Consider the following 25,872-nt stretch of genomic DNA (forward strand, 5'->3'; position numbering starts at 1 on the left):
AATGCGCTTACTTCACAAGAACAGGTTTGAAAACAAAGTGTTTGTTGTGAAGTGAGTAGTGTGTGAATTGACAATGTGTTAAGAGTAAAAACGATTGCAATTCAAAAGAGACAAAAAAACATAACATTAATGACATTGGGGGCGCGTGAAAGTACTTTTCAAAGCTATTGAATCATCATTGCCCTTTTAAGTTATACACCAATACAGACAGGCCACGTCAGAAGTTCTCAGAGTAACTACCAAGTTAGTGGGCCAGGAGTTACCAAATAAAGTAACTCCCAACGTTTCCACTAACTCAACTATTCAGGAGCATAAAATCCAGCTTCTAAACTTCAGATGCTGATGTCATCATCAGAAGCGAGTTTTCCTCAGAACCTAAATAAAGAGCTTCTGATGGACCACTGCTTCTGAACTGACTTCAAAACCTAAAATTCTATTCAGGAGCAAGCAAGATTTAATCAGACATGAAGTGCATGTTCAAATTTTTCTTTATAAAATCAAATCTTTCAATAGTTAATGGCTTAGTAAATATATCAGCTCATTGATTCTCAGTATCAATGAATTGTATATCTAAAATCCCTTTTTGAACATAGTCTCTGATAAAATGGTGTTTGATTTCAATATGCTTGGCTCTTGAATGCAAAATTGGATTTTTAGACAAACAAATAGCAGCAGTATTATCACAATAAATGGGAATACTGTTAGCAATTATCTGATAGTCTTCCAACTGATGTTTCATCCAAAGTAGTTGTGTACAACAACTTGCAGCTGAAATGTATTCTGCTTCTGCTGTAGACATAGCAATAGTTGTTTGTCTTTTGCTAGCCCAAGATATAAGATTATCATCCAGAAATTGACAATTGCCACTGGTTGACTTTCTTTCAATCCTATCACCAGCATAATCAGCATCACAGAATCCAATTAGCTTATAATCTAAGGATTTCCTATAAAGGAGTCCAAGATTAGTTGTTCCTTTCAAATACCTGAAGATTCTCTTGACAGCAGTCATATGAGATTCTCTAGGATCTGATTGGAATCTTGCACACAAGCATACACTGAATAAAATATCTGGCCTAGATGCAGTGAGGTATAACAAAGAACCAATCATACCTCTGTACAGCTTCTGATCTACTTTAGTTCCCTCATCTTCTTTGCTTAAGGTGCACGTAGGGTGCATTGGAGTGTTCATCACTTTACAATCTTCAAGCTTGAACTTCTTCAGAAGCTCCTTTGTATACTTTGATTGATGAACATAAACTCCATCTTTGCATTGGTTGATTTGAATGCCAAGGAAGAACTTCAGCTCTCCCATTATGCTCATTTCAAATTCATCCTGCATCAACTTAGAGAATTCCTTGCAAAGAGATGCATTAGTATAACCAAATATTATATCATCAACATATATCTGCACCACAAGAATATCTTTCCCAAGGGTCCTTCTGAAGAGTGTTGTATCAACCTGTCCTCTTTTAAAATCATTATTGGTTAAGAAATTACTTAGTCTATCTTACCAAGCTCTGGGAGCTTGTTTCAAGCCATATAGTGATTTCTTCAGTTTAAAAACATGGCCAGGATATTTAATATCCTCAAATCCAGGAGGTTGCTTGACATACACTTCTTCTTCTATGACACCATTAAGAAAAGCACTCTTGACATCCATTTGATATAATATTATGCCATGATTAACTGCATAGGAAAGAAGTAACCTGATTGCTTCCAATCTTGCAACTGGAGCAAATGTTTCAGTATAATCAATGTCTTCTTGTTGACTGTACCCTTGTGCAACAAGTCTTGCTTTGTTTCTTGTTACTTCTCCTTGCTCATTCAACTTGTTTCTGAATACCCATTTTGTTCCAATAATGTTCTTGTGTTGAGGTTTGGGTACCAGATCCCACACATCATTTCTTTGAAATTGATTCAACTCTTCTTGCATAGCTAAGATCCATCCATCATCTGAAAGTGCTTCATCAACTGTTGTAGGTTCAATCATTGAGATCAGTCCAATCATTGACTCTTCTTGTCTAAAGTATGATCTTGTTCTTCTTGGATTGTCTTTGTTTCCAACGATTAGCTCTTATGGATGTGAAGACTTGTGTTTGAATTTATTTCTGGGAGGATCTGCTTGATGTGAGCCATCTTGTGCTTCATCAGAAGCAGCTTCATCATGTGCTTCTGATGTGGGTTCAACTTCTGGACTTTCTTCAGATTCAGCTATCTGATCAGGTTCTGGAGTAGCTTCGGGAACCTGTATCTCTGCAAAACTTTCACCTTGCTTTGAAGTTTTATCTTCAAGCTCTTTGTCATCAAATTTAACGTGCATAGATTCTTCAACACAAAGTGTTTCTGAATTATACACTCTGTATGTCTTTGACCTTTCAGAGTAACCTAAAAAGATTCCTCTTTGGGCCTTGGCATCAAATTTCTTTAGGTAGAGCTTGTTATTCAGAATGTAACATGTACATCCAAATTGATGAAAGTAAGAGATATTGGGTTTCCTTCCTTTAAAGAGTTCGTATGTTGTTTTCTCCAAAATAGGTCTGATATAGATCCTGTTCTAGACATAACATGATGTATTCACTGCTTCTGCCCAAAAATGTTTTGGTAAATTGTTTTCATGGATCATGGTTCTGGCCATTTCTTGTAAAGTTCTATTCTTTCTTTCTACAACCCCATTTTGTTGTGGAGTTCTAGGAGAAGAGAATTCATGGACAATTCCATGTTTTTCACAAAAAACTTCAAATGACTCATTTTCAAATTCTCCACCATGATCACTTCTGACTTTCAAAATCTTTGATTCTTTTTCAGATTGAATTTGAGTGCAGAAACTACTGAATACATCACAAGCAACATCTTTACTCTTTATGAATTTCACCCAAGTCCATCTGTTATAATCATCAACAATGACTAATCTATATTTACTTCCATATAAGGATGCAGTACTCACTGGTCCAAATAGATCAATATAGAGTAGTTCTAAGGGTTTGGAGGTTGAAACAATGTCTTTGGTTTTAAAAGATGATTTCACAATTTTCCCTCTCTGACATGCACCACAGAGTGCATCTGAATGATAGTCAATGTCTGGTAGCCCTTTGACAAGTTGTAACTTACTAAGCTTAGAGATTAATCTCCAGTTAGCATGTCCCAACCTTCTGTGCCCCATCCACTTCTTATCATTCACTGACAGAAGGCAAATCACCTTCTGATCAGCCAGTTCAGAAAAATTGATTTTGTAGACATTATCAACTCTCTTTCCCTTGAACACAATGGATTTGTCTTCCTTGTTGATTACAGTACAATTGGTTTTCTCAAAAAGCACATCATAACCATTATCACAAAATTGACTAATGCTCAAAAGGTTATGTTCAAGACCATCTACCAACCATACATTATTAATAGAGGTAGAGGAATTATCAATAGTTCCTGTACCTATGATTTTGCCAGACTGGTTGCCTCCAAATTTCACATTTCCTCCCTCTTTCATTGTTAGGCTGAGGAACATGTACTTCTCTCCTGTTATGTGTCTTGAGCAACCGCTATCTAGGTACCATGATCTTTTCTTTGGTGCTGCTCTTAGACATATCTGCATTTTCCACAATTTCAGATTTAGGTACCCATTGTCCTATGGGTCCTGAAAGGTTAGTACTTGAGGCTTTACTCTTCACTTCCTGTACCTTGTGATATGAGTTGGGTTGCTTCTGATTAACCATCACTTTTGGTTTTGGTACTTCAGAAGCAGTAACTGTCTTCTTTTGAAACTTAGACTTCAGAACCTCAGATTTTGGTTTCATCAGACTCTGAGGAACATGTTCTGATCTTTTCAGGATCCTGATCTTTGAAGTCTTGGAATCAGATTTGATCATAGCCTTTTGCTTAGAGTTCTTTGGCTTTGAGGTAATCTTAGCCTTAGAGCTAGAAGCTTCAGGTTCTGACTGAACAACAGTTTCCAACTCAACACCTTCAGGTACAAAGAAGGTTTTCAGACCTTCCTTGATGCATTCACAACAAGATTTTAGATTGGTTTTCTCAAGTTTCACTTCTAAAAAACCAATTCCTCTGTCATTGTTCTTGTAAATGCTATAAATCATAGAAGCCACTCTGCTTCTGTCAATGCCAGATATGATAAAATCTTCAAGAGCAATTTCATGGTTACTTAAAGGTTTTTCATTACACTTTTCTTGTAGCTTCTGACATAAGAACCTGAGCTGATCTTCATAAGTTTTACACATGAAGTCAAAGCCCCTAAGTCCTTGTTCAGAAGCTTTCAGATCCAATAGAGTTGATTTTTGCTGTTTTACCAAATCAGCATATTTTTCTTTTAAATCCTTCAACACATTGGTTCTTGTTTTATCTTGGTTTTTCGGTGTCAAACATTGATTACGTTTGAACTTTTTTAACCGGTGATATCTTATTTTTTCTTGGGAAGGGAAAAACTAAGCAAAACCCTTGAGAATCGAGGTCCGGGAGTTGTTTTCGCTACGGGAAGGTGTTAGGCACCCATAACGACTATAGTATCCTATAGGAACCGTCTTTACTTTCTACGTGCGCGCTTTATTTTTAAATGCTATTTGAAAGTATTATTTGTACCTAAAGGTTTTCTAAATGAAGAATTGGAGGGAGAAGAAAGTGTTTGAATTTTTATTTTATTTGAATTGAAGGAATTTTGATTCCTTGCCTACGTACCCTTTTAAGGGATCAAATCCACCGTAGTTCTCTTCCAAAAAAAGGTTTTTGTTTTTGTTGGTTGATTTTAAGTTTGAAAATGGGATTTTGAAGAATGAGAGGGAGAGGCCTCAAGGGCATAAGATTGTGAAAAAGTGAGGTGGAATTAGTTATTTTGCAAAAAAAAGTCAAAATATGATTAAAATTCATTAAAATTTTGTTTAAGAAAACAAAAGGAAAATCAATGGGATTTTGATCCCAAGGTTTATTTAGAAAATGATTTGAATGATATTGTTCATATTTGTTGGAAAAAAAGGTTTTTCTAAGTGTAAGATCCTAAACATACATCTAAGGCATTCAATCCTAAACATACATCTAAACATGCATATCCTAGCCATACATCTAGCAATATCTATGTGATGTGTGTGCATGTGTCGGTGCTTGTGTCGGTGTACATTATTAGAGTCCATTGTCCATATTACATCATTGGCCTAGATACATTCTATGGTCTTGCAAGAAATTAAAATTGCATTAAAGTGAGGTACAAAAATTCCTAAGTGTTACATTCTAATTTTTGCATGAATTTTAAAGTGCAAGAAATAAAAGGATGAGAATGTGAGATGGAGGATGAAATGCTCATGATGTATGAAACATGAAGTAGAGTGGTTAGTGAAAATAAGGCATAAAATGATAGAAAAATAGGCAAGGAGATACTAAACAAAGAATAGTAAAAATGACAAGAATAAAGTGTCAAAATGTAGTAAAAATTCACCATAACCTCTCAATAAATACATGACCTATAATTCTCCTATCATAAGCAATTTCTAAAGACTTCATTGTATTATGAGTGTGAGAATTATAGGGCATATTCAAGTCAAGGATCATAACATATTTTTAGGTACACTTAGCACTTTATTTTCACATACACACATTTACATGACTTGTAAAACAAGAAACTAATTACACATATTCACATGCAGCAAGAAACACATACAAACAGTAGCTAAAACTTCACAAGATCATATGGTATAGGTCACAAACATTTATCAAGAAATTGGAACTAGAATCAAGCAAATTTTCACAAATTTTTTAATACAAAACATCACAAAATAGCAAGAAAATCATCACAATATTATTTCCAAATTTTTAATATGCAAAAACCAACACAAAATACCACAAAACTATCAAGAAATATGTATGAAATTTTTTTAGAATTTCTAAAGAATTTTTAGACACAAGAACATGCAAAACTTCACAAATTTTTAACAAAAATAGTAAAGAATTAACAAGAAAATACTACATGTTTTTTAATCAAGTGTTAACACATAATAACATCACAAAAATATCAAGCAAATGATCAAGAACACATAGAAATTTCTCTAGGAATTTTTACAACAATTTTAGACAAGGCAGTGGTGTAAAAAGTAAAAAACAATGATGAAATAGCAAAAAATATAATGTAAAACGAAGATGCAGCAAAGAGGAGCCCAGGCCCAAGGTTAATACTGGATCTGGATCATCCAGATGCCTCAGAGGCGTTGGATTGATCCAGATCCATCAAAACCCTAGATCTGATGGTTGACAGCGCGTGGTGCACAATAAGCAGGTTCAGGCACACAGAAGGTTCAAATCAGGACCGTACAACACATCATACAACAGATCTATGGTGGAGATGTTGGTTCAAAGGTGAACCAGACTGGTTCAAACGAACCGGTCTGGTTCACACACCTATATATGTATCAAGGACCGGTCTAAATTCATTTCCCTTCTATCTTTCTCTCTCTATGTTGTAAACTCCTCTCCCTTCTCTCTAGACTCTCCGATCATCTTCTCCGGCGGGATTGACCACCGCCGGCGATGACGGAACCCTAAATTCATCAAATCTTTATGTTCTAACTCTTTTCACCGTTTATTTTTCATTCTGAACACGAATCTAACACCAGAAATCACGAAAGAAGCCTAGATCTATGTAGATCGGAACCTATACTTTACGGTTTCTAGGGTTTCAAACTTTTCCTAATCTTTTTGAAACTAAACCCTAATCTAACCTATTTTTTACGCTGATTATGGATTTGAACTCTGATTTGAAAAATAAATGGTGAATCTTCATGATTTCACATTTTAGGGTTTCGGTTTCAATCTTTTTTAAATCTTTTCGAAGTTTTCACTTCGATTCACCGTTTATTTTCAATTTCAAGCCTTCGATGATTTTAAGTGAAAACGAGAAGGTTTTGTGGATTTACCTGGAGATTCGAGTGAGAAGACGAAAGAAACCTTTGTGAATCTTCTCTGAGCTTCTGGTAGATGATTCGTTGTTGTTGAATTGGTGAAATTCTTCTTATCCTTCTCTGATTTGATTCACCTTCTTCAATTTCTCTTCTTTTCCACTGTGATCGTACAAGTTCTCTGAACTTGTGCTTGAATTGCAGTGCCTATAGTTCGATGATGATGATTCAGTGATGAATCTCTAAGAACTTCGATGAATTTACTTCAATTTTGGTTTAACTTTGATTCTGATGAAGTTAGGGTTTCGTGAATGTTCTTCATGTTCTTGGTAATTTCTGGAGTTAGTTAGGATTTTGATCCTTGAGAAAAGAGAGAGAATGAGGAAAATGTGTTTGTTGAGTTGGCACGTTGTGATTGATTCTGTTACTGCACATTGATGAGTTGGCCCTTATATAGGCTGCCATGTGTGCTTGAGACCCAATGATTTTGTGACACCTGTACTGGACTTGTAACTAACTCGGCTTTGGACTAATTCTGGACTTTGGGGCCTTTTTTGCAATTTTAGAAACTTTGGGGACCAATCTGCAGTTAAAAAAAACTAAAAACAAGACTTGACACTAATGGGGACTGTTTTGCAATTATTAAAAATTAAAGGACTGAAAAAAGAAAAAAAATAACAAAAGGGACTAAAATGCAAATGTTAGAAATTGAAGGACTAAAGTGCAATTTTTAGGGTTTTTAGGACTAAAATGAAAATTTAAAAATAAAATTGAATTAAAATTTGGTAATTGGAAAATAGCGTAAAGTGAAACCAATAAAAGACACAAAACGGACTAAAACGAACCAACTACTTAAATGAGGTACTTTAAAGTAACCTCTCTCTGCCAAAATTTCATGTGAAATGACAAAAATGCCCCTAGGGACTAAAACGACTCAAAAATGATTAAGATGCAATTTTAAAGTGGTTTTCAACAGAGAGTCAAGGCAAGAATTTATTCAAACCAATTGAAAAGACTCAGAGACAACTTTTTGGAAATTAAACAGAGTTTTAACACATGAAAAGACTAAAATGCCCCTAGGGGCTAAATTGGCTCAAAATGACTGCAAATGTAATTTTTGAAATGGATTTTATCATGAGATTGAAACAAGGACTCATACAAACTAATTGAAAAGACTCAAACAATTTTCAAGGATCAAAATGAGTTGAATGCAGGAAATGACTAAAATACCCTTTTCATGAATTTTGCAAATAACATTGAAATAAGATGCAGAGAAAGATGTAATTGATCAGAGACATATCAAATGACTTGAAATACAAGAAAAGAAGAATGGAGCTAGTATTTTTAGGTCCAAAATTAGGGTATAACAGTTCTTACTTCAAAATGTGTAAGAATTTCTTTAAGTGACTCAACAAGTTCATCTCTGGGAATTTTAGAGTATACCTCATTTTTATCTTCTGAGTCTGAATCTGATCCTGCTTCTGAAGTTGTTGTAGCAACTAACCCAACAACTACCTTTGCATCTTCATCAGCTTCCTCTTTATCAGATCCAGATTCACTTCCTAAATCATCCCAGGTTGCCATTAAACTCTGCTTAATCTGCTTCTTGAATTTGCTTGGTTTGAATGTTGACTTCTTTGACTTGTCCTTTGACTTTTCCTTCTGAAGATCAGGGCAATCAGCAATGAAGTGTCCAGGCTTCTTACAGTTGAAGCATCCCTTCTGATCTTCTTTCCTTGAGCTTCTGGAGTTGCTCCTTCTGGCTAGAAACTTTCTGTTCTTCTTGGCCAAATATTGTAGTCTGTTGGAGAGCATGGCCATTTCAGCAGCATCTGGTTCAGAATCTGAACTTGATTGTTCTTCTTCTTCTTCTTCAAATTCAACCACTTTGAGAGCTTTTGATGACTTACATTTGGATGGAAGAGCTATTGATTTACTCTTCTTAGTAGACTCATGTTCATTAAGACTTAACTCATGAACTTTGAGAGAACTAACAAGATCTTCGACACTTAAAGTGTTTAAATCTTTAGCTTCCTCAATGGCAGTCACCTTTGGTCTCCATCTAGCAGGCAAGCTTCTGAGTATCTTACTCACATGGTCAAAAGCAACATAACTCTTCTTTAGAATCTGTAGCCCAGAGACTAAGGTTTGAAACCTTGAGTACATCTCCTCAATAGTTTCATCATCCTTCACCTTGAATAACTCATTCTGATGTACAAGCATGAGAGCCTTTGCTTCTTTGACCTTCTTGCTGCCTTCATAGTTTGAACAGAGAGAAGCAAACATAGCTTTAGCAGTGGATTTGTCACTCATCTTCATGTACTCTGCTTTAGGGATAGCAGTGACAAGAGCTCCTCTGATAATATGATGCTTCTTGTAGAGTTTCTTCAACTCAGGAGTATGTTTCTTTCTATCCACAGCAGCTCCTTCTTCATCAAGAACCAAGTCACCAACTCCTTCTTCTAGTATATCCCATAGTTCTTCGTCTAAGCTCATGATATAACTATAGAAGTTGGTTTTCCACCAAGAAAATTCTTCAGCATCTCCGTTGAACTTTTGAATCTTTCCAACACTGGATTTCTTACCATCACTATAATCATGTGAGACATTATTATAGCTAGTATGACCAGATCCAGTGGGAGTAGGACCAGACATGTTTTTCTCAGATCTTTGACGGTTGCACGGTTAAGTGTTAAACAACAGACCAAGGCTCTAGATACTAATTGAAGGTGAGAAAAACACAAGAAGGGGGGTTGAATTGTGTTTTGAAAAATTCTTCGTTTCTCCTAAAAACTGATCACACTGATCAGAAGCTAAGTGAGACAGCTTCAGAAGTGATAATCAGAATCTAAATGCAGCGGAATCAGACAGAGAGAGAGAAGAAGAACGACACAAAGCAACTATACTGGTTCCTTCCACAATCCGGAAGTAGTCCAGTCCCCTTTGCACTTCCAAGGAGATTTCACTAAGAGTAATATCTGATTACAATTGCTCAAGCACGCCTGCAAGAGACTTCCTTTGCTCAAGCACACTTTGCAAGAGTCTTCCTATGCTCAAGAACACAATCAAGATACTTCTATGCTCAAGCACAACTGCAAGAGACTTCTAACTAAACAAAATTACACAGAAAATTGTTTAAGGTTGAACACTTGATATACAATCAGAGGTGCTCACAATACAAATCAGATACAGACTCTAAGACTTAAGAATTTCTAAGATATGACTTTGAGACACAGAAATTCTAAGTGAATGCAGAACAATTTCAGCAAAGGTTTGGCACTTGTAAAAATGTTGAGAGTCTTTCGTTCAGCATTGCCAAAACTCTAAGTCTTCACTCCTTTATATAGAGGTGTGAAAGAGACGTTGTGAAATTGTCAGCACATCAAAGAGTCGTTGTTGAAGCTTGATCTTTCACCAATGATCTTTTGCCTGATTTTGTTGTTGTCCTATGAAGAACCAATTTGAAATTCATTCCCATTGTGAAGGAACATCTTTGCAGGCATAGCTGTTATTCTGGAGCTGTTTTCTTGTCGTGTAGCGTAGACACAAAACAAAGTAGTGGAGAAGGTGGTTGTACAGTTCGTACATAGTACAATGTCAACGCTTATTGAAGATAAGCTTCCAATGCCTTCAAATCTTCACAAAAATAACCGTTGCAATCATCCACTAGTCTTCTGCAGTGTTTTCGAATCCAATAGACAACTTTTGAAGTGTTGATCTTTGAATCTTCAGCTTGTGGTGATAATCAGCTTCTGATGAGCTTCAGCTTCTGATAAAGTTGCTTCTGAACTATCCGCTTCTGATGACTTTTCCGCTTCTGATGAGTTTCAGCTTCTGATGACTTTCACCTTCTGATGAGTTTCAGCTTCTGATGACGTCATCATTCTCCAGGAGCACACTTGTCTTCAGATACACTTTTGTGTTCAGATGCACTTTTCTTCAGATGCTTTCAAGCTTCCTTTTCTTGATTTCTTAGCTCTCTTTTTGTTCTTCAGAACTTTTACATGATGTAACTTTTTAACTATGGTCTTGTACACTTGAACAAATATTAGCTAGTCCAATTTACAATTTTTAATACCTTGTTATCATCAAAACTCTTTAAGGTTCATTGTTAAACACATTTTGTTCCAACAAATTAGTGTTGACTTTTGATATGAATAGGCATGGTATTCCTATTTGTTAGCTCTTTTGAGGGTTAGTTTTTATGTCCCCCATCTTCCTCTTTTTGTATCTTTCATCTATCTTTATATATATATTTAGGGGTTGCAGTCCCTCTGCAACTTCTTTTGGTTAAAAAAATGAAATTTGAAAATAGAACCTTTGAATTTAAGGTCTATCTATCTTTTGAAAATTGTTGTTTACATCAAAAGATTTGTTAACACACTTGGAAATGACCAAAATACCCCCAATGGTAGTTAACTACCGTTCGCTTCAAAAAGAAAAATTACACAGCGAACTGCAGTTGGAGGTATATTAAATATCATTTTCAGGTGTGATAACAATCTTTGAAGTCTAAAGAGCAATGTTCCTATCTTTTTGCTATTAGACAAAACCTTTGAGTTTTTATATGTATATTTTAGACTTTACTATTACATACATAATTAATCATCTTCATTTCTTAAAAAAAAAATTATAAAAAATGGAGTAATCGTTTTTTTTTCTGTGGTGGCCGGGATTCGAATCCCGGACCTTGCATATATTATGCATCGTCCTTACCAACTGAGCTAAGCTCACAGGGACAAATGAAGTAATCGTTTTGTTTCATATGTATAAATTTGAAGAATTTCCCAATTTCTTGTAATTAATAAAAAACAAAAACTTAGTAGTAATTTTGCAACTTGCTAGACACATCAGAAAAATGAAAATCAACACCAATAACTTTTTTTTAGAGCATGAATTTATTTATTGTATCTACTAACATAACAATAACATAACAATATTTAAAAATCGTACTACAGCAAATTCTCATAATTATCTTTTCTTAAGTTCATGATCACCTTAATTTTATATGTTTAATACTACTACCTCCACCCATATATATATATATATATATATTTTTTGACAAATCCACCCATATATATATAACATTTTTATCAAAATTACGGGAATTAAGAAAGTTTTAGTAGTATTGAATTTGTATATAATTACTAATGTTTTTACAAATTTATCCTTAAGAGAGAAAGTTAGTTCATGTTTTTAACATGATATTTATTGTTGATTGAAGAAAAAGATGCAAAATAAATAAGGGATGTTGGTAGAGTAATTAATGTAATTGGAAATAGCAAAGGGATCTTAAAAAAAGGAACAATTTTTTCCCAGAAGGATCTTATAATTAAGGACGGAGGTATTATATCTTTAAGTAAATTATTTTTGCACTTTGGAAATTCAATTTTTTTTTTGTACTACTAATTAATTAGGGTTCACGTTGTAGGTTCGTTCTGGATCACCAAAATCTTAGAAACTGGTATGAATTTATTTGATCACTAGACATTTTAAAATATAACATTACAAGTTTCGATAGCAAACATGTGTTACAATTCCAAATCAAAATTGGAAATTATGATGATAAAATGAAATTTTTAAAAAAAAATCTTCTAGGAGCAAATAATATATGAACTTCATGTTGACAATAGTTAACTCCAAGCGTAAGATCGTTGCCTCTTCATCTGAAAGTTTCGTTCTTGATTAATGTTTAAGTGTTTGATCCTCTAGCTAGTTGTGCCTGTAGGAAGCCAATTAAACATTAGGAGACATTATCAAATTGCAAGAGATAGTTCATATGATTCCACAATGCAAAAGTTAAGCATAACATATGTAATTGCAACTTCATGTGATTTTCATGGAACGTATAAAGACAACACGAGATCAAAATGTGTAGTATTTCAAAGTCAAACTAAACTTCTAGAAAAATAAAGGCATAATTGTATGTTTGGTTTCTTGTGTTTATTTCAGGTTTCAAGTTAGTCATTTATGTTTCAAAAGTTTCAAATTAGTCTCTTATATTTTAAAAGTTTAAAGTTTCTCCCAAACGTTACTCACAATGCAATAAGTTAGTCCCTTCTATCACTTAACCGTTTAGAGATATGGGTTGAGTATATGGATGTTGGAATTTAACTTACTTACAAAATCAGTTTTAAAACATTTTTTTTCATTTCGTTTGTTTTACTAAAGTCAATATTACGATGCGGTAGAGACTATCTTATTCCAACGTGAGTAATATTTTGGACCAAACTTTTAAAACACAAAAGACCAACTTAACATTTTTTAAACGTAAGAGACCAACTTAAAACCTAAAATAAACACGAGGGACCAAACATGCAATCAAGACAAATATAAATTTGGTACCTTGTAATGAATATCATATATTGCAAATTTAAGGACATTAGCTCCAACAATCAACCTCAACTTCTGCGTGAAATCATCAAGGGAAATCTTCTTTGACTGTACAAGCATGACATGATACATTAGTGATATATTATTATTTAAGACATAGACACCAATTGGAGCTCATATACATACCTTCAGCAATGCATAATGGGTGTTGACAATAGACATAATATGGGAAGGAATCATGTTGCTGATGGAATCAAAAATCATTTTAAAAGGAAGCCAGGGGGTCCTCGGAGTTCTTCCAGTGTTAGCAGAGACACTAGTAGAGTTTGCCTGAGGTATCCCACAAACCAAAATTGTTTGAATAAAGGTAATAAAACAAAACGTTATAGAATTAAAAACCATAAGATGAATCTTAGAAGATGAAAGCCCCAAAATGTTGTATATGAATATGTTAAAACCAGAAGATAAATAAAAATTATTAGGGTAGAAAAATGTACACTAGAGAAATCATTCTTAGATTAAAAAACAGTTAAAAAATTGGCATTAATATTGTCTTTTACATAGAAAACCAAGAAAACAAAAGATGTAAAACTTATGAAAAAAACTTACAGTGTCCATTGTAGAATGCTCATAGCCATTTTTCTTACTCTTATTTGAACTAACACTTCCTGTAAAAGAAATATCATGTGTCGTTATCAAGAATACTTTTCGGTTGTTCAAAGAAATATCACTCATACAACTTAGCAGCATAAACAAATTATTGTTTTGTCAAACCAAATTGATGTTGTTAATATGTTTAAAAGAATTATATATTAATTGGTTTGTCGGTGATTAACTTCTTCACACTTCTATGATAATTATATAATTTTAAAATATAAAGCATTTTTTTATGCAAAAGCATATATCTACATTAACACATGAGGTAAAAAAAATTGCTAAAGGAACAATATATCACCTTCAACATCCAAAGTGGCCTTGAAGCTGACAACAAAATCCGGATAGATATGTGTGTTCATACTCATGTTCCAAACCACATAGTACTCTGGACATTGAATGTCGTCCACCCCATTACCATATTCACAACTACTTGGACAAAGTTGATCACTGCCTGGACGAAGAAGCTCCATGTTCCCCATTATTACACGACATAAGACTAAATGCTTAATTCCATTGTCATCAACATCACAGTAAAGTGAACTGTAAAAATGGAAAACTAAATAATTTTAGCATTCCAACAAAATAATATATAATAATATTAATGTATGAAGTTCAATGTTCATCATATGAAAACTAACCATGCATAAGGACGGGTAACAGCTGTAAGATGAACACCAAAGCCATATATGCCTTTAGTTGGAGATAGTCCATTATGACGAAGTCCATATTCCGTCATCTTTGACAGATCCTCTTTAGAACAAGGAAGCCACGCATAGCGAATATTTGCATCGCCCTGAACCCCTTTTGTGATATCAGCTTGTTTCCGGAATAACTCCAGCCGCTTTTGCATTGACATGCCTGAGTTGCGGTAAATCTCAACAATGTCAGACTCTGTAATGCCGAAAGCAGTCATTCCTGTAAGAAACATATCCTGTACAGAATTCACGTCCAGATTTCCATATATAGATTCAGTGTAAGCATCTAAATCTACATCTAGCTCTTGCTTAATAGCTCCAGCAAAAACTTCAGGGAAAAAGCAGTTGCCTTCCTCATCGATCCAAGAAATGGGATGTTGCAAACCTGTTTTCAGGTCCATATGATACATATGTAGAAAATCTAGCACCACCTTTTGACCACCTAACTCTACCTCCACATTTGCCTTCTTGTTTTTGAAATCATTCTTAACCAAGTCAACAACATCCTCCGGATAGTCAAACCATTCATCGTTCTTATAGAACATCAAACGTTTAGGCATCCCGCTTTTCTTATAGTTCAAATACATCTTGGCCATGGATCTATAAATACCAGGACCAGATTCATTTGGTCTACAAACATCTTCAACCAACGAAATTCCAGTCAGATGTGAAACACATCGTGTAGCAGTTTCATCCAGTGCCTTTGAGGGTTTTGCTTCCATTTCTATCTACTAGACGACTATCTGTATACACACGCTCGAATATAAAACATATGGTGCAACAATTTGAGAATATTGAACTAGTATAAAAGATCATGTTCTCATCATAGTAATATAATGTTGACATAATAATAAAGATAGTAAATAAGAGCACTCCTTGGTGAGCAAAACAAGTAATTTGAAACGGTTAGACAAGCAAAATATTGTAACAACATAAACAGAACATTATGGAATATAACATTAAAACAAAGTTTGAAGGTATCTTCAACATCATACTATTGTATGTACTAGAAATTTACCAATATGTCAAATATGGAAATTTATGCTTTACAGTTCTACACAAGAAATTCCAAATAAACTAATAATCACAAAGTATATTGAAGTGACCGTTGATACGGACTTTCCAACAAAACATATTTATTTCTACAACTCTTCTTACGGTCCCCAAAAAATCCTTCAAAATAAACACTGATTTTCTTAAAATTGACAAATCTTAATCCATTTATCATTTACTCCTAAACAAGTTGTGCATAAAAGGCTTCAAACTTTCCCATATTTGGGTATAACCTAAAATCACCTTTGAGAAAAACTAGTATGGATTCTTAAAAAATCTGTCATCAGTGAAATTTTCACCATCTGGCATGCATGAGAGGGTTAGATATAATAACCAAACTAGCATTTATTAAATGTTGAAACTAAAGATAAAAACAAAAACACCATAGATAAAACATGAATAAAAGCAACAAAAAAAATTTAAACACAATCAAGAACTGACTTAATTGACATTAGTAACACAAAAAAGTAATGTATACCCACCTCGGTTCACAGTAAAGTTATTTAACAATATAAAAGATCATAAGTTTTTTAAAAAAAAATGCTTGACAAAAAAAGATCCTCACTTGATCCACTTAACCCAACTTATTAATTACAAATCCAATCAAACACAAAAAAAAAAAAAAAAGGTAATAACAGTAATTGAAACTCAAAATAAAAAACAAACAATTAAATAAATAAATAAAAATAAAAAACTAAACAAAAGAGACAAGACTTTAAAGTTATACCTGAATGCAGAAACACACACAATAGTAGAATACTGAATAATTTCTCAAGTAATTTGTTCTAACTTTAAAATTGTACATCTAATTGTAGGAGTAAGAGGTCCTTTTTATACTTATTCTAACCCAAAAACATAAACTCCAAACTAATCCATTAGGCGAGTTGGCATCTCATAGACACGCCTTAAAAGGTAAACATTAACAAATTGATAATTTCCTTCTATGAAATTCAACAAACCTTCACTTGTTTTGGTATGTATTTTAACCATTCACATTCACTTCTAGAATGCTGAGTAAGCATTTAGTCATTATTCATTGTATTAGTTTTCTTTTTAAACAATTCTCAAATCTTTTTTATCTTTTTAGAATTCAATTTTTTCTATTTTGTAATTGATTTTCAAAGGTTTGTTAAATCATAAAAAAAATTCTTTTAATGTGAAATCCAAGTATGGATATTCGTTAAAAAAATATGATTTGTTTCTTTAAAATAAATTTAATATTTATGGTAATAAATTTATAAATAATATTGAAGGTGACATTGACACTTATCGTGTAAACATTTTTATTATACTACTAGCTTTGACTATGTATACTTTCACAACTTTTGCAAAAAAAGTGTAAATTAGTTATGCACTAACATCCCTTAAAATTTAATATCACCTTCAATATTACTTAAAAATTAATCTATTTTCAAATCCTTTTAAAATTTATTTCCATAACAGTTTTTCATTATTTCAAAAGTAAAAATAATCTGAAATCTAAACAAATAACCATAGATGAATTTCTCAAAAAAAGATCAATAATTTACGAATTAACAAGCAATTAAAATATCAAAACAAAACTAGAAAAAAATGTATTTTACAAGGATAAAAGAGATATGTAAATTGGGGAAGAAGAACACTAATTCCAACAATCATAATTTTTGGATCATTATAAATTTTTAAATTTAATTATAATTACTTCTAAAGTCACACATATGTTTAAGAGTTTAATGGTGGTGAGTTGACATTTTTTACACTATATATTTTCTCTTAAAATAATGAGAAATACATGTATAATTCTTTTTATAAAATTTGAGACTTAAAGAAATTTTTGACCCCCTAACTTTACACTAGTTGCGATTTTGGCCCCTTATTAAACCAAACTACATTACAGGCCCCTAAGTTTCCCATGTTTTACAACTTTCAATTTTGATTATTCAAAATCAACCATTCAAGGTAGTAAAAACAAGTGGGGTGTTTTGTTGAACAAGTTTTAGATTTATAGGGCTACAAATATGGCTTGTGACTGGTTTCTTGATCTTCTAGTGTCTTGAATGATTGATTTTGAATGATCAAAATTGAAAGTTACAAAAGGGGAAAAACTTAGGGAGATGGAATATGGTTTTTTTAATAGGGGCCAAAATCGCAACTAGTTCAAAGTTAGAGGATCAAAAGTGCGTTTAAGCCAAACTTTAAAGATTATCATGCTATTAAAAAACAACCAATTGTTATGGCATTCAATTTTGAAAACAATTATATTATTTATTTAGAATTAATATTTTAAATCACTTTTATTTTTTTAAAGTTTACAAATTAAACAAATTAGGGATTTGGGAGGACCTGAATTCGATTTTTGGATGGAACAATTCTTGGACCGACTATACATACCCACAATCAAACGCTGGATTATTAGGGCCTCAAACCGACTTAAGACCAAAAAACAACTTAGGGGTTAAATTTTATAAATAAATAAAAAAGGAAAGGCTAATTTTTAGTATTATAATGTATGTGTACATATATAAGGAGAATGAAGAGGAAAGAATCGTCTAATATTGATAGTATTTGAAATGTCTCATAGGATTGACCTAATTAAAGCATATTATAGATCTATAAATATAAATAATTAATGTATGCATACTCTTTACCGGGAGGTGTGTTGCTTTGTTTCTCTCGAACACATTTCTTCTAACAAAAGGTATACCTATAAATATATCCAAAAGATACTAATAAGACATGTATCGAAAGATATTTAATGTATTAAAATTAGTTATGTAGGATCATTTTCATGTTTAATTGTATTTTCTATTTATAAAAATTGTTAGATTGGACTCACAAAAATATTGTATTATTTTAAAAATTATGTTAAAATTCATATTTTAACTTCTTTCGGGCCTTTATTCATAAATCTTGTATAAGCTAATCTTATTTGTGTGATAGAGGTGGTTGAAGATTTGTGCCTTTTTTGATGTGGTTCAGTTTCAAAAACACGAAAGGTTCTGGTTCTGTTAAGTTGAAATGGTGTGTTTGGTTACTAAATTATTGGATTCATCTCGCGATCAAAGTTCTTACGCATCTGATTAAAATCTATTGTGTTTGGCGGAATGACCTCTTCGATACTCTGATGTTCCATATTTTTTGTGATCTGCAGATTTCAAGGCATCATATATGCCACCACACTAGTATCAGCTTGTTATTTGTGTTAGTCCTTGTGACTAGTACCAGATTTGTTTTGGTATTAAGAAATTGCAAATTATATAATTGTATGATACATCGAGATCTCAGACCCTAAATGTTGATTTTCCTCCTCGCTGAATATTTCCTTGCTTTCACACTCAAGCAATCGACAACAAACTCAATTTTATAAACCAATGCAACAAACATTAAATTGGCAATTTAAAACACTGAGAGGAAATATAGATGAAGAAACTATATCATACCTGATTTCATCTCCTCGTCGCACTCCTAGGATTTTGGCGTTAAGAAATTGCAAATTGTATAATTGTGTGATACAACAAGATCTCAGATCCCAAAGATTTATTTCTTCCTCGTAGAGTATTTCTTTGATTTCATCCCCTATAACTCGACAACAAGATCAAGTTCATAAACCAATAGGAGACAATTGCAATCGGAGATTTGAAATATTGATTTGAAAGATAAATGAAGAAATGAGCTCATACCTAATATATTACAATTGTCACACTCTTATGGTGTTGATGTTAAGAAATTGCAATTGGCGTAAAATAAACTACTATAGGGTTGAGAAGATTGATAGACTCTAAAAGTTCATTTTCGATTTCAAGGACGTGAAGGTTTTTTATAAGAAGAATGTATAAAAGAAATAAAGAATGAAAATAAAAGAGAAAGTATTTCAGAATGATTGACCCTCTCTCACTCGTCTAGTGTTGTAATAGATGATTATTGATTGTTTATTTTTCTAAAAAGACTTTTGTCCCCTACCAACCTCCACAAAACTTTATGCATTGATGTTTAAAATTAATTTTATAATTTTATAATTTTGTTTGATATATTTTTGTATTTATTAGTATTAATCTATTGCATTCAAAATAATCCAATGGCTCCTTTATTTATAATATAAAAATAAATCAAATTAAAATGAATGGTATACAATAAAATTTGTTAACATGAATATATCATAAATTGTATAGAAAAGTGGACATACATGTCAATATTTAAGCTAGCACATATAAAATATATGTGGCATTATGAAATTCTAGCACACAATATTACGATGTTCTATGAGATGTTCCAACACCAAGCACACAGAAAACGAATGTTGTGTTTAATGTTCCAACATCATGCTAACAAATATAAAATACTCAAGAAAATAAATGACAAGAAAGTAAAAAGGCACAATGAGTCTGTTGACCCAGTTCGGTGACAAACACACCTACTCTGGGGCTACCAAGCCATGAAGGAAATCCACTAGTGTAGTCCTTATTCTAAAGTTCTCAGCAAACCACTTTTACAACTTAAGACCTAGGACCTACCCATCTAGATTTCAACCTAGGAACTCTTAGATCTAAGATCCCACCTCACTATCCTATAATCAATCACAACCCCTGTGATTATCAGATTAAAACACAATATGGTGAAGTTACCTTTAAACACAAACTACTACCTTGCTTCAAAACTTTGGTGTAGCACACGAGTTACAACTCAATTAACAGTCCTAAACATGTATCAAGGTGATACAAGAAAGGCTCACAAATAACAAACAATCCTAGACTTGCATCACAACGATACAAGAGAAGAACACACAAAGAACACGACTCAAAACCCTAAAAAACTATTCTTTCGAATGACGGCTTGAATGAATAATTAGGTATTGAAGTCTTCCTTATATACTGAAGCAATATGGGCTCAATAACATTTTTGGGCTTCAGAACAATGTAAATCGTTCGGCTGATCTACGTAACAAGAATCGGTAACAAATAAGGAAAGTCCTAGAATGTAGGAACATCTTTAGGATCTTCCAAACATATCCAAATATTTCCTAAAATATTGTTACTCCTTTATAAGTAAAACCACAACTGATTCTGTACAGATATGCGCGTTGCTTGGTCAGCAAGATATGTGGACAAGGATTCCTTAATAAGAAAAAGCGCATGTACAATCAGGCATAAAACAAGGCACACTGAATTGTGTCAGGATGTTGGAACATCACATCCAACATCTTGTGAAAATGCCTAAAACTTGTTGGAACATGATATCCAACATCACAATCATGGATATTTATGTTAGCAATAATGCAGTCAATACAAATACCCAACACAATAGTTATTCTGAAATATTTGGATGCAACTAAACCATAGTTGGATTGCTTAATAAATATACGGAGGAGCCACGTGTAGTCACTTGCATTGAGCTAAAATTATTCTTCGTTATATCAATAGTACTCTAATCACTGGAATTTTTTATGCTAATAATAATGATGTGAAGCTTCTTGAATACTTGCACAGTTTTAGAGAACTAGATCGTCCACCCGTGCTACCGCACGGGTTATATATAGTTTAAGAAATTACTTGACAAATGTTGTAATATGAAATTTGTATGTTGATTCATTTCGTATAAAATTAATGTTGTGTCTTTTTTTTTCTTCGTTAAACTAATTCGACTTCAACTCGGCTGATTCCGCTTAGACAATATTATACATATGCATTTGTGTTGGCAAAATATATAATAGTAAAATCACACTTGTAATGTTTGTGTTTAATTTGCCTGCTGCATAACAGTTGTAATATTCACTAATTACAAACACGAATATAACATGGAAAAAACCATCTTCCCATTGGTCATCAAGAAAATGACTCTTTCGCATGAATTGACATTATAATAGTCTATTTCTTGATAATGCATACCAGTGTAACACAAAACAAAAGCAGGAGTTCAGCAGTGTAACCATTAAATCACAGTTCAAATATATTCTTGCGAAAAAACCAAAAATTGTTGCTTCATATACTTTGCAGCATATATATTCAGCCAAAGGTTAAAAGTATGAGCAGTCAATTCTACAATCAAGTTTGTTATAAAATTGTGCTATATTGGATCAAACAAATTAACACTTCATTTTACACAAACTCGGATACAATTGTTGCTTTAATTGTAAGTGTGTTTAGTGTGCATCAAATTTTTTTTGATCTCCATGTTGTTGAACCTGTGAAAGTATCATATATGAAACGGATAACATAGCTTAATAAGATATTCTCAAACTGAGTAGTGTAATGAGACTTAAAAAGAAGGTATGCTCAAATACAACATGTCTCGGTAATTCTTTCCTCATTCTGTACTCTTCTTTTGCCATTAATCATAAAAGTCAAGAGAGCCACCCTTTTAGTGAGATGCTTTGATGTCCATGGATGCCATGAGTGCTTAAGATTCCCCTATGGCAATATGATCTTTAACCCCTGCATCCTTGAGTTGAAAACAGTAAACAAAGTCAAAAGGAAGGCAAAAAACCTCACAGCAAAAAACCAAAAATAAAATAAATTTATGTGATAAAAAGCATTTACGCATAAATAACTTAAGAACAAAAAGCCTAGCAAAACAGAGCAAAACTTTTAAACACCATACATGCACAAATCATAGATGAGGATGGGCTCTTAAAGGAAGAATAACTATAGTCCAACCATCATGATTGAAAAAACCAAGAGGTCAAACCAAGTTTTAGTTACAAATCAAACCAAATAAAAATCTGAAACAGATTGACATGTGATAGATCAATGTCCAAAATAAATTCAATATTGAATGAAAAATATGCATCAACCAATTCACTTAAGCAGCATGATAATTATGCCCAAACTACATAATTGCAGTATTCTCCAAGCCCTTATATTCATGCATGAAATCATGTAAAAATGTTCCAGACCAGTTAATAAAGAAAATGGATTAATTAACAACCTCAAAGGAGCAATTAACTGAAAGAACAATGCCCAAAATAACATAAATATTGAATGAAACATGTTGCTAAGATTTCCATAGCAAGACAAAAAGTTTAGAAGATATAAAGAATAAAGAATTGTACACATGTGTGTACACCCCAAAACGCACAAATGGAGGGAGAAAACAATTAAATTGGCAAAACAAACTCAGGGTTTTTACCTCTATTGTATACTGGCTTGAGCTTCTAGTATATGGTGAGTAGAATGGACTTCCAAAGTTTGAAATTGAAGAGAGAGAAAAAAAAATTGACACGTAGATGAGGAAGAATAAGAGATAGAGCTGCAATGGAAGAGAAAGTAAGACTGGTTGTGGAATATTGGATAAAAATAAGAGAAGTAGAGAAAGGTTATTGAAAATGGAGATTGGAATGGTTTTCTCACACAATATTTGGTTGGACAATTGGAACGGCACATATGAAGAGAGTTATTTATTGACCAGGGAAGATGAAAAGTATGGGAGACTTAAATGGCTTAGGCGGGATTATGGAGCAATTTAGTCGTTACACAAATTGGTACAGAGAACAGAAATGATAATCTACCTCACATGTTTGATCTCTGTTACAGAAAAATAAGAGATTATCCCTTAGCATGTAGAAAAACACAACATGGATCCAACTTCACAAAAGCAGGGCAAAATATAATAGGAAGTGCTGAGTAAGATAAGTAAAATTGACTTCAAATACAATACCTGCGGTATCTGCCATATCCAGGACTCGTGTTCATGCCATAATTAGGACTCATCCGCCTGTCCGGTCCATTATACCTATCATACACAGGACTACGTTGACGACCATAGTCTGGAATTGGTCACCTGCGATAACCTAGACTGGGAGATCTAGCATGATCCCCCTCCTCTTCTGGGACTGCCACCATAATTGTCGACCCTATCACTATCATCCCTCAAAGCATACCCAATAGACACCACCCTATCCAGTAGAGACACTGCAAGATCAATGAGCAGAAACTCGTTATTAATTGTACATGTTAAAATAGGAAACTCAAGGTTATAGCATATAATATAACAATCTCATCAATGAGACACTGAACTCATATTTGTACACTCTAAGGCTTTAGTAGCATCTCTTGTGTTTCATACTGCACAAATGCAAAGTTCCGACGAATTCGAACATGATGAAGAGGCGCATAAGGTTTAAAGTGTCTCTCTATATCACTAACTCTAGTGCGATTCGGGTCAAAGTTAATCACAAATAGAGTTTTTGTGGACTTCTGGTTTGGCTTTGAGCCATCACGATGACTCCCACGTTCACCCTGCCAAAATGAAAACAAATAAGAATGTGGCAGACAATGTTGTAAATTGAACAAAAATATTATTTTCAGACAGGGCACTGTGATATTGACATATCTTCATTGATTATTATTTTTTGGAAATTGAACAAAAATAAGAATGTGGCAGACAATGTCGTAAATTCGTTTTTAATTCATGTATTTCCAATTGCCGTTAATAATTCATGTATTACCACAGAAGCTATTGTATTGTACCTTATCAAGCCACATTGCATCTTTCAACTTGGCAAAATTGAAATATCTCATAAAATTTAGAGAATTTTTAAGCAACAGTGGCTGCATAATGACATTAATTCAAACCTGCAGAAATTAAGTCTCATCATTCTTAGATTCAACACACATATGAAACCAAAGAAATTATAAAGAATGATAAAATATACACTTGTACATTTCATTGCAGCAAAAAAGTAGGATCTTGGCCTTCTAAATATGTTACTAATTGTGTAACCTTCCAAAAAAAATGAAGAAAGAAAAAGAGAAGAAGAAGAAAAACCTTAACATGATGAGAGTGAAATGAACATACCTGCAAACCCAATGTCCACATTTCTATCAACAAAGATCAGTACATTGTGAAATAAACCTACATATCAGTTGTAAACACAAAATATTATAGAAAAATCAAAAACCCATACCCATGGGAAGTTAGTCGTAAAAATACTCACAAAAAGGGTAGAATAACCCGATTTATTTTCAACTCAAATTTTAACCATGAATCAATTCACTCATAATCAAACGGAACAGAACCTTTGCGATTCAAGATAAACGTTGACAACAGACAAATGATTGTTGGAAGAGATTGCCCTGACATATTGTGCATTTCGAGATGAAGCCCTGAAATATTATTAAAGATTATTTCACCTGCAAGCAGAACAATAAAATAAAATTAAAAACCACAAAAATCCCAATTCCCTAAAAAACCTACAACAATTTATCTATGGTCTTTGATGAAAAAACAACTACAGAAAGATTAATTTACCAGTAATCAATCCATTCCATATTTGCAGCAAACCTTTTATATGACCTTGTACTGCACTTCAATCACTTGAATGTTTTTCTTCACAAACCAAAACAAAGAATGAAAGTACAATCCATTTTAGTTTTACTTTGTCTGGACTTACAATTGAATATAACAATTACACAATTAATTGAATAATAACTACAAATTTTACCTCTCCCTCTCTCTTTATACCTCGGCGTTCTTCCCTTCTGCTCCGACCACCAGTATCACCGCCGTTTCAGCCCTATCTTTTCAACAACGATGGTGAAAAGAGAGTGGAGGGAGGAGACGATAGTGTTTCCAGAAGTGGAGGCGGCGCGCGGAGAGGATGAGGCAGTTGTTGCGTCGGGAGGTGAAAAGTGGGAAGAGAGTGGTTGAGTTGTGTGAGGAGATGTGTGGAGCAGAAGGGGGAGAACATCGGTGGATTGAGGGAGAGGCTTGGTGGTCGCCGCCGATGGATGGCGGGAGAGGGTTGGTGGTGGTGATTATGATAAGAGGAGGAGGAAGAAGAAGAAACGCATGTTTTTTTTTGAAAGGAAGAGCGTGTGTTGTGTTTTGTCTTTCGGTCTTTTGCATAACATTGAATCCTATCCCTTAAGTCATGTATTGAGTAGTGTGCGTTGTAATTGTCATGGATTTTCAAGGATTCAAATTTCAAATTTAAATTTGAACTGATTGTTGTGATGTGTGCAAGTCAGCATTCAAATAAGATCAATGGCTGATATAATAGTGGCGCCCAAAGATAGAGATCCAACGGTCAACATTGTTTGGCGCCCAAATTATTAGGTTAAGGGTTTTGGAATTAGGGTTTGCATGTTTGCTAGGATTAGATATAAAGGATGAGATATAGAAAGAATAAAAAAGAACAACCAGTAGCAACATAATTTTCTACACGGATAAAAAAAAAATGTATTGTCATTTATATTTATATTGTCAATTTGTGTAATGTTTGTCAATTTATAGTGTTGTTGTTTTTGAATTATGTTTTATAACTTTAATAAAAAAAA

The 25,872-nt window shown here is 33.3% G+C and overlaps 1 protein-coding gene, 1 long non-coding RNA gene and 1 pseudogene across 3 annotated transcripts; all 3 read right to left on the reverse strand.

Moving 5' to 3' along the window:
- Positions 1-12,338: 12,338 nt before the first annotated feature.
- Positions 12,339-13,547, reverse strand: LOC146950535 (uncharacterized). Its single transcript, XR_015027547.1, has 3 exons — positions 13,404-13,547; positions 13,230-13,325; positions 12,339-12,606 (listed from the first exon to the last, which is right to left on the reverse strand). It is a non-coding gene; the product is annotated as an uncharacterized LOC146950535 (long non-coding RNA).
- A 152-nt stretch (positions 13,548-13,699) lies between these two features.
- LOC146950536 (putative inactive poly [ADP-ribose] polymerase SRO1) lies at positions 13,700-15,423 on the reverse strand. The gene is made up of 3 exons (XM_085746441.1): positions 14,513-15,423; positions 14,173-14,414; positions 13,700-13,885 (listed from the first exon to the last, which is right to left on the reverse strand). Exons 1-3 carry the CDS (start codon positions 15,289-15,291, stop codon positions 13,761-13,763), a joined length of 1,146 nt encoding a protein of 381 aa, XP_085602567.1. The 5' UTR covers positions 15,292-15,423; the 3' UTR covers positions 13,700-13,760.
- Positions 15,424-21,510: 6,087 nt separating this feature from the next.
- On the reverse strand, positions 21,511-25,622 carry LOC146950537 (serine/arginine-rich splicing factor RS40-like; annotated as a pseudogene). Its single transcript, XR_015027548.1, has 10 exons — positions 25,038-25,622; positions 24,845-24,922; positions 24,613-24,726; positions 24,362-24,428; positions 24,064-24,168; positions 23,611-23,832; positions 23,252-23,505; positions 23,103-23,118; positions 22,724-22,843; positions 21,511-22,036 (listed from the first exon to the last, which is right to left on the reverse strand). The product of XR_015027548.1 is annotated as a serine/arginine-rich splicing factor RS40-like (transcript).
- Positions 25,623-25,872: the final 250 nt, after the last annotated feature.

Source organism: Medicago sativa, chromosome 2, assembly GCF_051527215.1.
Source record: "Medicago sativa cultivar Bolivia chromosome 2, Bolivia_mono, whole genome shotgun sequence".
In the NCBI taxonomy this organism is placed as follows: Eukaryota; Viridiplantae; Streptophyta; class Magnoliopsida; order Fabales; family Fabaceae; genus Medicago; species Medicago sativa.